This window comes from Molossus molossus, unplaced genomic scaffold (genome assembly GCF_014108415.1).
Source record: "Molossus molossus isolate mMolMol1 unplaced genomic scaffold, mMolMol1.p scaffold_m16_p_1, whole genome shotgun sequence".
Taxonomy (NCBI): Eukaryota; Metazoa; Chordata; class Mammalia; order Chiroptera; family Molossidae; genus Molossus; species Molossus molossus.
In genome coordinates this window covers 241,033,566-241,047,765 of record NW_023425344.1, presented here as the reverse complement: position 1 = coordinate 241,047,765, position 14,200 = coordinate 241,033,566, and the positions used below count along the sequence as shown (strand labels likewise).

General features: G+C 38.5%; 1 protein-coding gene across 9 annotated transcripts in view; it reads left to right on the top strand.

The window, feature by feature from the left end:
* Positions 1-14,200, top strand: part of RPS6KA5 (ribosomal protein S6 kinase A5) — a 150,929-nt gene that overhangs the window by 26,841 nt on the left and 109,888 nt on the right. For 2 of the 9 annotated variants that reach the window (XM_036277758.1, XM_036279192.1), the window contains exon 1: positions 12,941-13,038. The exons of 6 other annotated variants lie outside the window; for them this stretch is intronic. In XM_036277758.1, the coding sequence (XP_036133651.1) occupies positions 13,023-13,038 (16 nt within the window). In that variant the 5' untranslated portion in view covers positions 12,941-13,022. Of the gene's footprint in view, positions 1-6,412; positions 6,432-12,940; positions 13,039-14,200 lie in introns of those variants that run through there. One more of the 9 variants, XM_036280638.1, reaches the window with a different exon arrangement.

Here is a 14,200-nt window from a genome sequence, read left to right as displayed (position 1 = left end):
CTGCAACCAAGATACATGCCCTTTACTGGGAATTGAACCTGCGACTCTCAGTCCACTGGCCGATGCTCCAACTGCTGAGACAAACCGTCCAGGGCCACCCTGGGGCTTTTCTCTTGCCTGAGTGCCTCTCTGGACCATGCGCCGCTTGACATCAGAGTGTGTCTGCTTCAGTTTCCCTGTGCTTTGTACAATATCAGATACATGTCAGCCTTCAGAATGCTTGTTCAGTAAGTAGACTATGTAGTTCTATGTAGAGTGTGATGGTTACATAAAACCTATGAAATAGGAAAGGAGAAAAAAAATGTATTATCAGAATAGTGGGCACCAGAATTCCTGGTGTGGTGGGAACTGCCCTGGGGGCATTGTCTTAATATGAAGTTCACTTAGGGATGTGAGTATGGATGGGAACAGGGGCTGAGAGGTCAGAAAAGGAGGAAGCAGCTTGACAGAAACAAGGGGAAAGATTTGTTGGTTTTGTTCCTAATAGGGAAGGGGAGAGAGAAAGGAGAAAAATCAGAAAAAAGAGTCAACACCAGGAGTTAGGTGAGATAATGACCCTCTCCCCCAAGGATGGAAGATGGAGAGAGATAAAGAGTAACCCTGTTTTGAATTCCCTTCTCTCAGGAATTGATAGGAACCATGGGAGAGTGGGAGTCTTTGACTATGTGGGCTTTGAGTCCATTTAGCCTAGATCATAAAGAACTGACAAGCCCCAGCTAATCACTAGGCTACATACACAAGAAAAGACAGGAAATGAATGCACAAAACAAGCTTAGCTAGTGTTAGGGTGATGTGGTTACAATTGCCCCCATCCCTGAGACTCTCTCTATTCTGGTCATGATGAAAGTTTGAAAGAGAAATGTAATATTTTTCACCAATACTGGGAAATCAGAGATTAATGTTGATTTCTTAAATATTGAAGGTGCTAGAAAGGGGAAGGTGAAACTGATTATTGAGAGGAATAGGGAATTTGGGCCAAGACGAAAACTCCTTTCTTTACCAAAAACAGGAACTTTGTGATTAACTTGTTAGACTTTGTTTTCTTTCATTTTTCTTTTTTGAATTAATGACCTACTGTCTAAAATTGGACAAAGTTTTGTGTAGACAGTGTTTAATTTTTGAAGTTGATGATGTTCTGTAGATTCTAGATTTATAATAATTTATGGCTTTATTTTTTCAGTTTCAGCTGCAACAGCTGTAAGTTTCTCTTCTTCATATTGCATCCACAAGTAAATCTCATAATATTACTTTTTATCATTGTTCTCCTTTTCTTCTGAAATGAAAAAAAGTCAGAAAACCATTGACAGGATAACAGTACACTACTGCCTTGTCTTATATACACATAATGGCTATTACTGATATGTTCCTTGGTAGTGGCAAATACGATTTAGTGCTGGATCATTATGTTGTTGGTTTACTTTTTGTGCTCTGACTTCATCCATGTAGCTATAGTTATCATCACAAAAGACTGATGTATAACTCAAGTGACATTTTCTCAACTTACAGTGAGACTATAAACAGTAAATACACAAAACATTTGTGTGGAGTCAGACTGGACCTTGTTTCTGCAACCTCAGTACTTGAGTTCTGGCTAAGAAAGAATTCAGAGCCAAGATTCAGACACAAGCAGAAATTTACTGAGAAAGTCACGGAGGTAGAAGAAGTGAGCTGTGGAAGAAGTGAGCCAGATGAGCTGTGTGCGCTCAGGAACAAGTTACAGAGGCAAAAGAAGAGGGTCCTTAGAGCTTAGGAGAAAGAGAGAAACAAGGAAAATGCTCCTGGGGAAGAGGGTGGAAAGGCTCCCTCGAGCTCCATAGAACTTCGAAGGGCCCTCATCCTGAGGGTGTTTATCTGGAGGTCTCTGGAGGATCCTAGTAGCAGATTCATTAGCTTTCCAGGTGTGTGCTTTCGGGGTCATGGTCTCTACTGATTGGTCAGCACCCTGGCAGGGGGTCATTAGTCAATGCAGCTGGTCCTGATGGCAGCCATGGCATTACTTGTCTGGTTTTGCTACTTTTCTGGGCCTGGAGCTGAAACACAAGTGAGGCCTAGATGTACAGTCGTCCCTCGCCACTTCACACTTCGACTTTCGCGGCTTCACTTTATCGCAATTTTTTCAAATATATTCATTAAAAAGTTGATTGAGACAGTGAAAATGATACAGTGCACGCTCGGTTGTCTGAGTCAATTATACACCCTGTATTACAATTACAATTAAAATTACTGTACATATGGACTGTGGGCCTATGTATTCGAGCACCCCAGGACTCCTTCAACGCCAGGGGCAACCGCTAGAGTCTGGACCGGAATAACCGCGATAAACGAGGGACGACTGTATTTGATGCAAGTCAGAACTTCATTGTCCTGGGGGCTTAGTGCTTAAGGGCTATTTTCTGCCCCCTTGTTCATTCCCCCCTCTTAGGGGGTCTAACCCACATGACTAGCAACATGCCAAGGGAGGAAAGGTCAGGGGAGAGGCTGAACTGCATGAGCAGCACTATGCTAGGAGAGGAAAGGTTACCCTGGTCCCAGCCCAGTTTTGTCTCTTGCTGGGTTCCCAGGGCTTTCTGCCCTGGTGACCTTAGATACCTGGCCTATTGTCCTTGCTCTGCCCATGTCTTTCTAACTGCCTGCAACAATTCTTTCCTATTTTGTCTCCTTTATATCCCCATTCCTTTAAGAGAATTGTTTGTATCCAGTGCTTTTAAGGATGTGGCTTTGTTTTTCCATCCCCATCCCTACACCCCGGCCTCCCTGCCTAGACTTGAGGATACAACTACAATTTGGGATCCCCTGATGGACGAGGTGCATAGGGCAGAGTACTGGTTGGGGAGTGGAGGCGGAGAATGTGGACTTCCCCGCCCTCTCAGGGAGCACCAACCTGAAGCTCTCAGAACCACTGTTTAGGGGTTTTATGGAGGGCTCATTATGTAGGCATAACTGAATGATTATGGCCATTGTTGTTATCATAATCTCTAGCCCCTCCCCTCCCTGAAAGGGGAAGGATAGAGGGTGGGGTTGAAAGTTCTAGGTTTTTTCCTAGCAACCAGAGCCCCATCCTGAAACTCTAGGGGCTGGACTCCCAGCCGCCAGTCATCTCAAAAGACACACCACTCTGGAGTCCTAAGCTTTAGGAGCTGTATGCCAGCCCCTGGGGGCAGAGACCAGATATATTTGTCTCATGCCACACTTTGACCTCATTATCAGTTTTTTATCAGACATCCTTTCTTTTCTTTGATTCTATGTCCTACTCATTTTCTAACCATTTCTCTGGCTCTGTCATCTTGCATCCCCACTCCTGATCATTATTAAGACTCATTCTTCTTTTTGGGTGGTCTCCTGCGGGGCTTTCTCCTGCACGTTTTAGCCGTTGCCCCTTTCCTAGAAACCTTGTGCGTTTTAGGGGAGGAAAATAACTTTTTTCTCTACCTTTCTGAGTTCTCAGTTGGGATTCCTATAACAAAAGACATTAATAAGAGGAAAGTATACAAATGTATTTAATATAAGTTTTATATGACACAGAGCCTTCATAAGGAAATGACCTGACAAAATCGTTAAATCTGAGCATTTTCCCGTTAGCTTTGCAGAGGAGGGGGAAGTTGTGGAAAAGGGATGTGCTGGGACGAAGGGTCTGAGGTAAGTGGTAACTGGGGACACTGAGGAAGGCCTGTTTGTTCAGACTCCTGTGTCCCTTGACTGCAGAGATCCGGATGCTCTTTTCCTCTGGGTAGAGGGAGGGCACTTGGCACAGGAAGGGTTTACAGCGGCTTCAGGGGAAGGTCACAGTCGTTCCTGCACATGCTGTCTCTCAGATTCCTTCAGCTTAAAATACTCAGTATGCCAACGGGCTATATTTTGGGGGTAGCATGTCTTGAACCCCATCAGCATTCTGTCTTTTCTCTGCAGAACTTTAGTTCCTTGTGTAGAATGACCTGCATGGCAGCCCTTTTAGGATGTCCTGCTATCACCTCAAAATCAGTGTTGAAACCCCACAACTTCCCCTTTCAGCCTTCCCTTTCAGCTTCCCCTTTCAACAAAATTCTGTCCATGTTTCTACTCAGACCAGACCCTCTGAGCACACATCTGGGTTTTTTTGCGATAATCTCACTATTTTAGCTTTAGTCTTTCCTTGCTGCTGTCCACGTGGCACATTTCTGCTGGAGTAATTTTTCCAAAACTTTACTTTCAGCTGTTCAAGAACCAGCATTGCTTAGGGATTCAGTTAAAACTAATTAATCTGGCATTCCAGGTTTTGAATGAGCACGTTTCATGTGCTTATTTGATGTTATATTTGTACTCTTTCCCCCATATAAACCTGTAATAGCTAATCAGAACAGCCCTTTTATTATTCCCTGCTAGGAAAATACGTATTCCTACTTAGGCTTTTGCTCTAGTTATTCTTCTTGCTCAGAATTACCCAGCGGTTGTCTCACCTTTGCATTTGAGATCCTGCACTTCTTAGCTGAAGCCCTCACACCTGTTTAGGTGTTGGCAGGTGCTCCATGTATGTGTGAAATGAGCAAATGAGGGCCTGCATTCTCAATGAGTGTTTCTAACTAGCTTCACATAATGATATTCCCCTTAATGTCCACAGAAGCCATAATCCTTTCTATTAAATTTCATTTCTCATAGCTTATTGCAAGTTTAATAAATGATTAATTTATTGAATAAAATCTGGTATATGAGTGCCTAGTCATATACTAAAAAAACTTACTTAAAATGGCTTCAAAAGCATAATTTTTAAAAATTCTACTTTAATTATAAAAGTGGTTTTAAATTAAGCCTTTTCTTAGCTTTAACACAGGTGACTCATTGGATCTAATCATGTGTTTTTATTGATTGTTTTCCTCCATAAGAGTGGGAAGTTCCAAGCTAAATATCTAACAACTTAAAAAATTGATCATAGATAATATGCATTATGAATTACATTTGGTAATAGAATTGCCAAGGAAATTGAATGAGAAGCCACTTAGCAATCACAGGTTTATGGCTAAGATCCTGAAAAGGATTAATAATAACTCTTTGGATGGTGGGAATGTGGGAGATCTCTTAGGTCTACTTTAGGCCTCTTCATATTCTTTATTTTTTTAAAAACCGTGAACCTAGATTATTTGATGCTGCTGCTAATACAAACAACAAAGCTATTTAAATTTGGGAGAAAAGACAACTATCCTGTTAGTCTAACTTTGTTGTGTTTTTTTTTTAATTATATCAGTCATATTTTCCCACATTGCAGATTACCCTACTAATATTACACAAGGAGCTCAAGGAATCTAGTTATAGTGTAAGGAACCAAGTATTTTCTATTCATTGATAATACAAGATTTTTTCTTTTCTGCTGTTCATAATTCAGACTTTTCTAAACGGGATCATTTAAATATTGCAATTTGTTTGAGTTTTGACAGAATTTAAAAAAAAATTCATTGACTTTTTATAAAGGGCTTAAATTCAGACTTAAAGGTGATTTCCTAACTAGAAAGTATACGTTATAGGATAACACTAATCAAGAAGTGAAGGATTTGCAATGGGATAGTTTCTAATATTTTAATAAGAAAAAAATGGGTTAGAATTGCTTTGTGAAAGCATTAAAACTGTTCACACCTATCTTTTCTAAATGAATAAACTTAGTAATGCAGTAATATAAAAACTATTAATGCTGTTCATGAGAGGAGACTCTCTAAGCTGATTAACAGCTTAGTAAGAGATGAGCCTAAAGTAGACCTTGAAAAGTGTTTAAATATTTGTTTTAGTTTATGTTTACTAATATTTAACAACTCATATGATGTGGGCTTCAAAATAGATGTCAGATATAAACAATTGATATGATCATACTGTTATGCACCCAACTAAATAGCTCTACTCTAAGTTTTTAATTTGTTTTTAAATATTTTGTATTAATTTTTAGAGAGAGAGGAAGGGAGAGATAGAGAAACATCGATGTGAGACATTCATTGATCAGATGCCTCCTGCATGCCCCCTCCTGGGGATGGAGCCCACAGCCCTGCCACACGTCCGAACCAGGAATCAAACCCGCAAGCTTGCAGTGCACGGGACGATGCCCACCCAGCTGAGCCACATTGGCCAGGGCTAATCTAAGTTTTTTAACTTTGTTGATATTCTTTGTTATTTTATACATTTGTGAAGAGATTTCATTAGGCATTGTTTCTGTGGGAAGGTTAGTTAGGATATAGGGGCTGAGGGTGTGGTTTGGGTGCCATAAAGCTATGGCAGAAATCCAGAAATGTACCCTTATCCCCCCCACTGTACCCTTATCCCCCAGGAGTCATGATGGAACTGTCTGCCAGGAACAGTTGCCAGTCTGATTCAGAGCAGCACATTAATGAAAACTGTGCCAACTTGTAGCACACCACTGGGGAACTCTTCTTCAATTTAAGTGGCTTTGGTGCATGCAGTTTCGGCTTCAGCGCGAAGTGAGGACTCCTACTTCCCTCCCAATCCCATCTAATTAGAATCTTGGGGCCAGCATGTTGAAGTGTGTGACTTAGAAGGTTAGATGGGAGAACAAACTAGTGAGTGAACACCAAGTCCCCAAAGAACCTCTGAATCTGTTAGTTAATTAACTATACCTGGTGGAGAAGTGCAAGAGAATGGCCATTCGGCCCCAGGAGGTCAGGCCAGGCCAGAAATTTGAGGCAAAAAAACCTGGTATGGACTCCACCTACTACTAACTGTGCCCAGTCAGAATTTTGGACTCTTGAGTACTTAGATTAGTAATCTCTCTTACCTTTGAGGAAAACGAGACGGGGGGGTGGGCAGAGGCATACCTGGCACAAGAAAAGGAGCTCCTACAAGCCTACTAAAATGCTATTCTCTTTCATGTATGAGGAAAGTCAGTGGATAGTTCTCTCTCAGTCAGTGGATAGATCAGTAGATTTCAGGCCTATTTCTGGTACAGTCTGGTCCCAGGCATGCAGGTAGCTCCATACCATATGGTCAAAATACTATTTTGGCCCTGGCTGGTTTGACTCAGCTGTTGGAGCGTCGGCCTGTGGTCCAGAGAGACCCGGGTTTGGTTTCCGCTAAGGGCATGTACCTCGGTTGCAGTTCGTCCCCGGCCCTGGTTGGGTTGTGCGGGTGGCAACCACTCGATGCATCCCTTTCGCATCGCTGTTTCTCTTTCTCTCTATTCCTCTCTTCCTCCCACTCTATCTGAACAAAAAAAAAAAGAAAAAATGTCCTCGAGTGAGGATTAAAAAAAAAAGAACATAAGCACTTGCGGATGTTAAAATTCTTTTAAAAAATACTATTTTGGACTTTACTAAGACATGTAATGACTCAGACATGCAGATTTCTGTAATTGGCTGATGTTTATTTCACTTCTAGTGTGAAATAAATTATATAAACATTTTAAGTCTTGTTCTTGTAAATATTAGTATTGTTGCTGGGATGTTTGAGCTTTTGATCTTAGGATAACAGTTTAATGAAGATAAATGTGGTTCATTTTTAAACTTTCGTGCTTAGAGGCTTCTAAGTCCAATGGCAAATAATAGCATAGAAATGAGAACCATTTAAATACCTAGACTCACATGCTTGAATATCTGTTTGTCTTTGCTTAGGATTTTAGGATAAAGTATCATATTACACATTTCCTTTTATATGTGTTGTATTTAACACAATGAAAAAAAACTTTATAATTAATAAATATTCCTCCCATGCGTAAATATGATAGCACTGCCTATTGATTTATTTCTATATATGTAAGCACTTACTTTGCCTAAAAGATGTAATGTAAAAGAAATATCATACAGATATCAAATTCAAGATCTCTGAGAGGGACCTATATCATATACTGTTTTAATTTTATTTTATTCTTTGAAGTTAACTTGCTATTGCAGTAGTTGAAGTTAAAGTAGAAACTACTATTGTTGACTGTAAGAAGACTTTTGCTTCTTATAATGTCGGAATAAGACTCCCTAGCAGAGAACTTATTTACAAAAAAGAAACAAAACAATAAAATCTGGATTTAATACAAAAAGCAACTATTTAAAGCATTTGAGAGCAAACAGAAGCAGATGGATGTGCTCTAATGGGGAGTACACAGTTGGAGGAAGGGAGCTTTTTCACTGATTTTAGCTTCAGACTAAGTACAGTCCATACCCTGGGGATTCTGGTGGAAAAACAGTAGTCTCTCTGGCCAGGAAAACTAGAAAACTGAAACCAGCCAACCTTGTCCACTGAAGATAGTGGAGGAATCTCTGAAGGAAAAGAGCTAGAGAAGAGAGAGTCCTCAAATTTTGTGTACACACATCTATGAGTGAACTCTGAATTAAGCATGAATTCAGCAAGCTCAGAACAGCCCAGCTAAAGATAAAAAATCTGAACGGGGCTAGAGCTGCCTCCTGAGAAACAGGAACCAAACCAAGATATTTGCCTACTAAAACAAACAAAAACCCTAGCTGTCATTGGAGAAAAAAATACTTAGCTAAAATCTTCACAAGTAAACATTTATAATGTTAAGGGTATAATACAAAATTACTCTATATATGAAGAATTAAGAAAATGGAACATATCTTAAGAGGAAAGAAAATCAGCTGAGTCCTACTCTGAGATGAATGAGATATTAGCAATAAGAGACAAATTTAAAGCAGCTACTATAGTATCCTAAGTGAAGTAAAACAACATGCTCTCAGTGGATGAAAAAAAGAAATCTTACTAGACAAATAGAAACAATGAAAAGGAATCAAATGAAGTTTTAGAAATGAAAAATACAATATTTAAAATTTTTAAAAAATCAGTACGTGGATTTGACAGTTGAATAACGATGTCAGAAAAAGAAACTGAACTTGAAGATAGAACAATAGAAATTACTGTAAAGAACAGAGAAAACATAGTAGGAAAAAAATGAATATGGAGTCTCAGGGACCTCTTTCAAACAGTCCAACACACATATAATTGGAACCTCAGAAGGAGAGGAGAAGGAGAATGGAACAGAAAATAATTTTTGAAAAATTAAGGCTAACATTCCCCAAATTCAATGAAAACCAGAAATGTACAGAATATATCAATAAATACCAGACTGAATAAACCCAAAGAGCTCACATCAAGTTATATCAAAGCAAAACTCTTGAAAGGCAAAGATAAAGAGCAAATGTCAAAAGCAGTTAAGAAAAGTGACACATTTCAAACAGAGGAGCAAGGATCCATTTAATGAGTGATTTCGCCTCAGAAATTATGGAGGCTGAGCCCTGGCCAGTTTCAGCAGTTGAGCATTGGCCTGCGGACCAGAGAGTCCTGGGTTCGGTTCCCGCTAGAGGCACGTACCACAAAAAAAAAAAAAGAAGAAGAAGAAAAAAATTATGGAGGCCGAAAGTGATTGGAGGAACATGTTTAAAGTGCTAGAAGAAAAGAAAAAAGCCTGTCAATTCAGAATTTTATGTTAAAGGAAAATACCCTCCAAGAATGAAGGTGATTCCAGAATTAGATAGTGGTGACGATGGCACAACCTTGTGAATGTACTAAAAGACAAAACAAAGCTGAATTATATACTTTAAAAGGGTGAATTTAATGGTATGTGAATTAAATATCTCAATAAAAAATTTTAGATGAAGGATAAAATATATTTTTTAGAAAAAAGAAACCTCAGAGATTTTCTGCACTTTAAGAAATATCAGATGAAGTTCTTCAAGGTTGAGGAAATTGATACCAGATAGAATTTTGGATTCTTGGAAGAGAAAGATCACCAGAAAATGATAAATATCTGCAGAAATGCCGAAGTCTCCATCTTTTCTCTTGATTTCTTTAAAAATTATGTCATAAAAGCAAAACTCATAACATTGTCTTGTGTAGTGTGTAATATATAGAGAACATGTTATCCCATATAATATACAACAACTATTCCATAAAGGATGATTGTGAGGCTCCTATATTTTAAGTAAAATGGCACAGTATTAACTAACTGTAAGAGGGCTGTGAATAGAGACATATGTTATAAATCCTTAGAGCAACAACTACACTAATAATGCAAAGAAGTAGAGCTACAATGCCAAGGTGAAAACTGAAATGAAATTCTATAAAGCATTCAGATGGTTTTTTTACAGTCAGGAAAGTAAAAACATGGAAACAACTGAAAAGGTAAATTAACAAATAATAAGCCTTGGCCAGGTTAGCTCAGTTGGTTAGAGCATCATCCTGATATGCCAAGGTTGGGGATTCAATCTCTGGTCAGGGCACATACAAGAATCAATCAAGGAATGCATAAATAAGTGGAACAACATACTGATCTCTCTCTCCCTCCCTCCCTCCCTCCGTCTCTCTCTCTAAAATCAATCAATAAACAAAAATTTAGGAAGGAGGGGTTGGAGGGGGAAAAGGAGAAACATCTGTAAAAAAATAAATTAATAAAAATTGAAAAAAAATAAATAAAAATAAAAACTTAAAAACACACCATAAATAATAAAACAGTAGATCCAAACCTAACCATATTTAGTTACATTAAGTTGTTAATAGATTAAACTATTGATTTAGCAGTTTAGATGAAAACAAATGGCAATAGATTAAATACACTAGTCAAAAATCCTAGCAGGCTTTTTTGAGTAGAAATTGAAAGCCTAACTCTAGAATTTATAAAAAACATAAAATAATCTTGAAAAAGAAGATCAAGGTTGGAAGACTTATATTATGTGATTTAAGGCTAGACCTAGACCACTGGAACAGAATAGAAAATTCTGAAATAGATCCATACTTATTTGATTTTTACAAAGGAGCCAACATAAATCAGTGGTGAAAATATAAAGTTTTATTAAGTGGTGCTTGAGAAACTGGATATCTATATGGGAAAAAAATTAACCTTGATCCTTACTTCACACCATAGAAGAAAGTTAACTCAAAATGGATCATAGACTTAAATGTAAGAGCTAAAACTATTAAACTTCTAGATTGAAGAACACAGGAGAATATCTTTGTGACATTAGGTTATGCAAGGATTTTATAAATAGGATCCCCAAATCATAGACTATAAAAGAAAAGATTCAATAAGATGGGCTTTATAAAAAATTTTGAAATTTGCTTTTAAAAAGACAAAATAAAAAGAAAAGCCATAGAATTGGAGAATACATTTGCAAAATATATATTTGACCACATACTTTTATTCAGAATATATAAAGAACTCTTACAACTCAACAGTTAAGACGCAAACAACTCTGTTAAAAATGGACACAAGATTTGAACAACCAGTTCCCAAAAAAATGATATACAGATGGCCATAGACCCATGAAAAGATCTCAACATCACTTGACATCAAGAAAATGCAAAATAATACCATATTGTGAGTGTAGAAAATTTGAAAGAATTGACAAGAAAAAACTCCTGCAACTAATAAGTGATTATAGTGAGGTTGTAAGTCAATCATTTTTCTATATACCAGCAATAAACAAATGGAATTTGAAGTTAAAAACACAATACCATTTACAGTAGCATCCCCCAAAATGAAATAGATATAAATATAACAAAATATGTATAATACTTAGAAAATCTACAAAACTCTGATGAAAGATATCAAAGAACCAGAGGGACAGAAGTTGGGAGGAGGCAGAAGAGGGTATAGTGGGGATAAATGAGGATAGGAGACTTGACTTGGGGTGGTGAACACATAATATAAAGATGATGTATTATATGGGTGTACACCTGAAACCTACATAATTTTATTAACCAATGTCACCCCAATAAATCCAATAAAAAATAATAAAGGAGAAAGATATCAAAGTACAAAATAAATGTAGAGATATTCCATGTTCATGGATAGAAGGACTCAATATTGTCAATATTTTGCCCAACTTCATCTATAGTCAGTGCAATGCCAATAAAAATTTAAGCAGGTTATTTTGTATATATTAACAAACTGATTCTAAAGTTGACATGAAGAGGCCAGAGACCCAGAGTGACCAACACAATATTAAAGGAGAAGAATGAGGACTTATACTACTCTACTTTAAGACTTACTATAAAGCAAGACTTACTAGATAGCTACAGTTATTAAGACAATGTGGAGAAACAATAAATAGATAGATTAATGAAACAAAATGGCCCAGCCCTGGCCAGTTTGGCTCAGTGGTTAGAGCGTCGGCCTGCGGTCCTGAGAGACCCGGTTCGGTTCCCGCTAAGGGCGCGTACCTCGGTTGCAGTTTGTCCCCGGCCCTGGTCGGTTGTGCGGGTGGCAGCCACTCGATGTGTTCCTTTCACATCGATGTTTCTCTCTCTCTCCCTCCCACTCTACCTGAACAAAAAATGGAAAAATGTCCTTGGGTGAGGAAAAAAAAAAGGCCCAGAAACAGACCTCTGTAAGTATAGTCAAGTGATATACGAAGAAACAAAGACAATATACAATGGAGCAGAGAAAGTCTTTTAACAAATGGTACTAGAAAAACTGGACATCCACATGCAAAAAAGTGGCTCTAGTCTAGACAAAGACCTTACATGTTCTCCCAAACTTAACTCAAACAGTTCCACAGATCTAAATGTAAAACAAAAAACTATAAAACTTCTAGAAGATAACATAGAAGAAAACCTGAATGACCATGGGCATGGTAATGACTTTTTAAATATAATACCAAGAATTGATAAGCTAGACTTCATTTAAATTAAAAACTTCTGCTCTGCAAAACATTTCAAGACAATAAGATGAGTCACATACTGGGAGAAAATATTTTCAAAAGACACATCTGATAAATGACTGTAAGCTAAAATATACAAAGAACTTTTAAAACTCAACAATAAGAAGGTAAACAACTGATTTAAAAAATGGGCCCTGGCTGGTGTGGCTCAGTAAGTTAGAGTGTCGTTCCATGCACTGAAGGGTCATGTGTTTGATTCCAGGTCAGGACATATATCCAGGTTGTGGGTTCAATCCCCCATCAGGGCGCTATGGGAGGCAACTGATCAATGTTTCTCACATTGATGTTTCTCTCTCTCCCCTTCTCTCTAGAATCAATGAAAATCATATACTTGAGTGAGGAGGAAAAAAATGGGCCAACAACCTTGCTAGACACCTAACCAAAAATATATAGATGGCAGCCCTGGCTGGTATGGATCAGTGATCAGAGTGTTGGCCCACACATGGAAGGGTCTCCGGTTCAATTTCTGGTCAAGGGCACATACCTGGGTTGCAGGTTTGATCCCTGGTCCCAGTTGGGGTGGGAGACAACCAATTTATGTGTCTCTCTCATCTTCCTTCCTTCCCTTCCTCCCCTTCCTTCCCTCCTTCTCTCTCTGTTACTGTCTCCCTCCCTCCTCCCTCCCTCCCTCCTCCCTCCCTCCCTCCCTCCCTCCCTTCCTTCCTTCCTTCCTTCCTTCCTTCCTTCCTTCCTTCCTTCCTTCCTTCCCTCCTTCCCTCCTTCCCTCCTTCCCTCCTTCCCTTCTTCCCTCTCTGTTTCTGTCTCTCTCTCTCTCCTCCCTCCCATGCTCCCTAAATTCAAGTGAAAAAATATCGGGTGAGGATTAACAACAACAACAAAAAAGATGTACAGATGGCAAATAAGCATATGAAAAGATGTTCTACATCATGTCACTAGGGAAATCCTGAATGCTGACCACCAAATGTTAGTGAGGATGTTTGGGAATGCAGAGTAGTGCAGTCATTTTGGACGTTTCTTACAACAGGAAACATACTCTTATAACATGATCCGACATTCATGCTCTCTGTCTTTGATATTCACCCAAAGGAGTTGAAGACTTATATCCACACAGAAATCTACACACAGATGTCTATAGCAGCTTTATCATTAATTGCTGAAACCTGAAAGCAATTAAGATGTCCTTTATAGGTCAATGGATTAATAAACTGTGTTACATCCAGACAAAAGAACATTATTCAGCACCAAAAGGGCATGAGCTATCAAGACACGAATAGACATGGAGGAAATTTAAGTGCATATTACTAAGCGAAAGAAGCCAATCTGAAAAGGCTACAATACTGTATGATTCTAACGTATGACATTCTGGAAGAGGCAATACTGTAGAGACAGTAAAAAGATGAATGGTTGCCAAGGATTAGCAGGAAGGAAAGGATGACCAGGTGGAGCACAAAGGATTTTTAAGACAGTGAAACGACTCTGTATAATGCTAAATACATTATACAGATGTATATATGATACAGATGGTAGATACATTTGTCTAAACCCATAGAATGAACCACACCAAGAGTGAACCCAGTGTAAGCCATGGACTTTGGGTGACAGTGATGTGT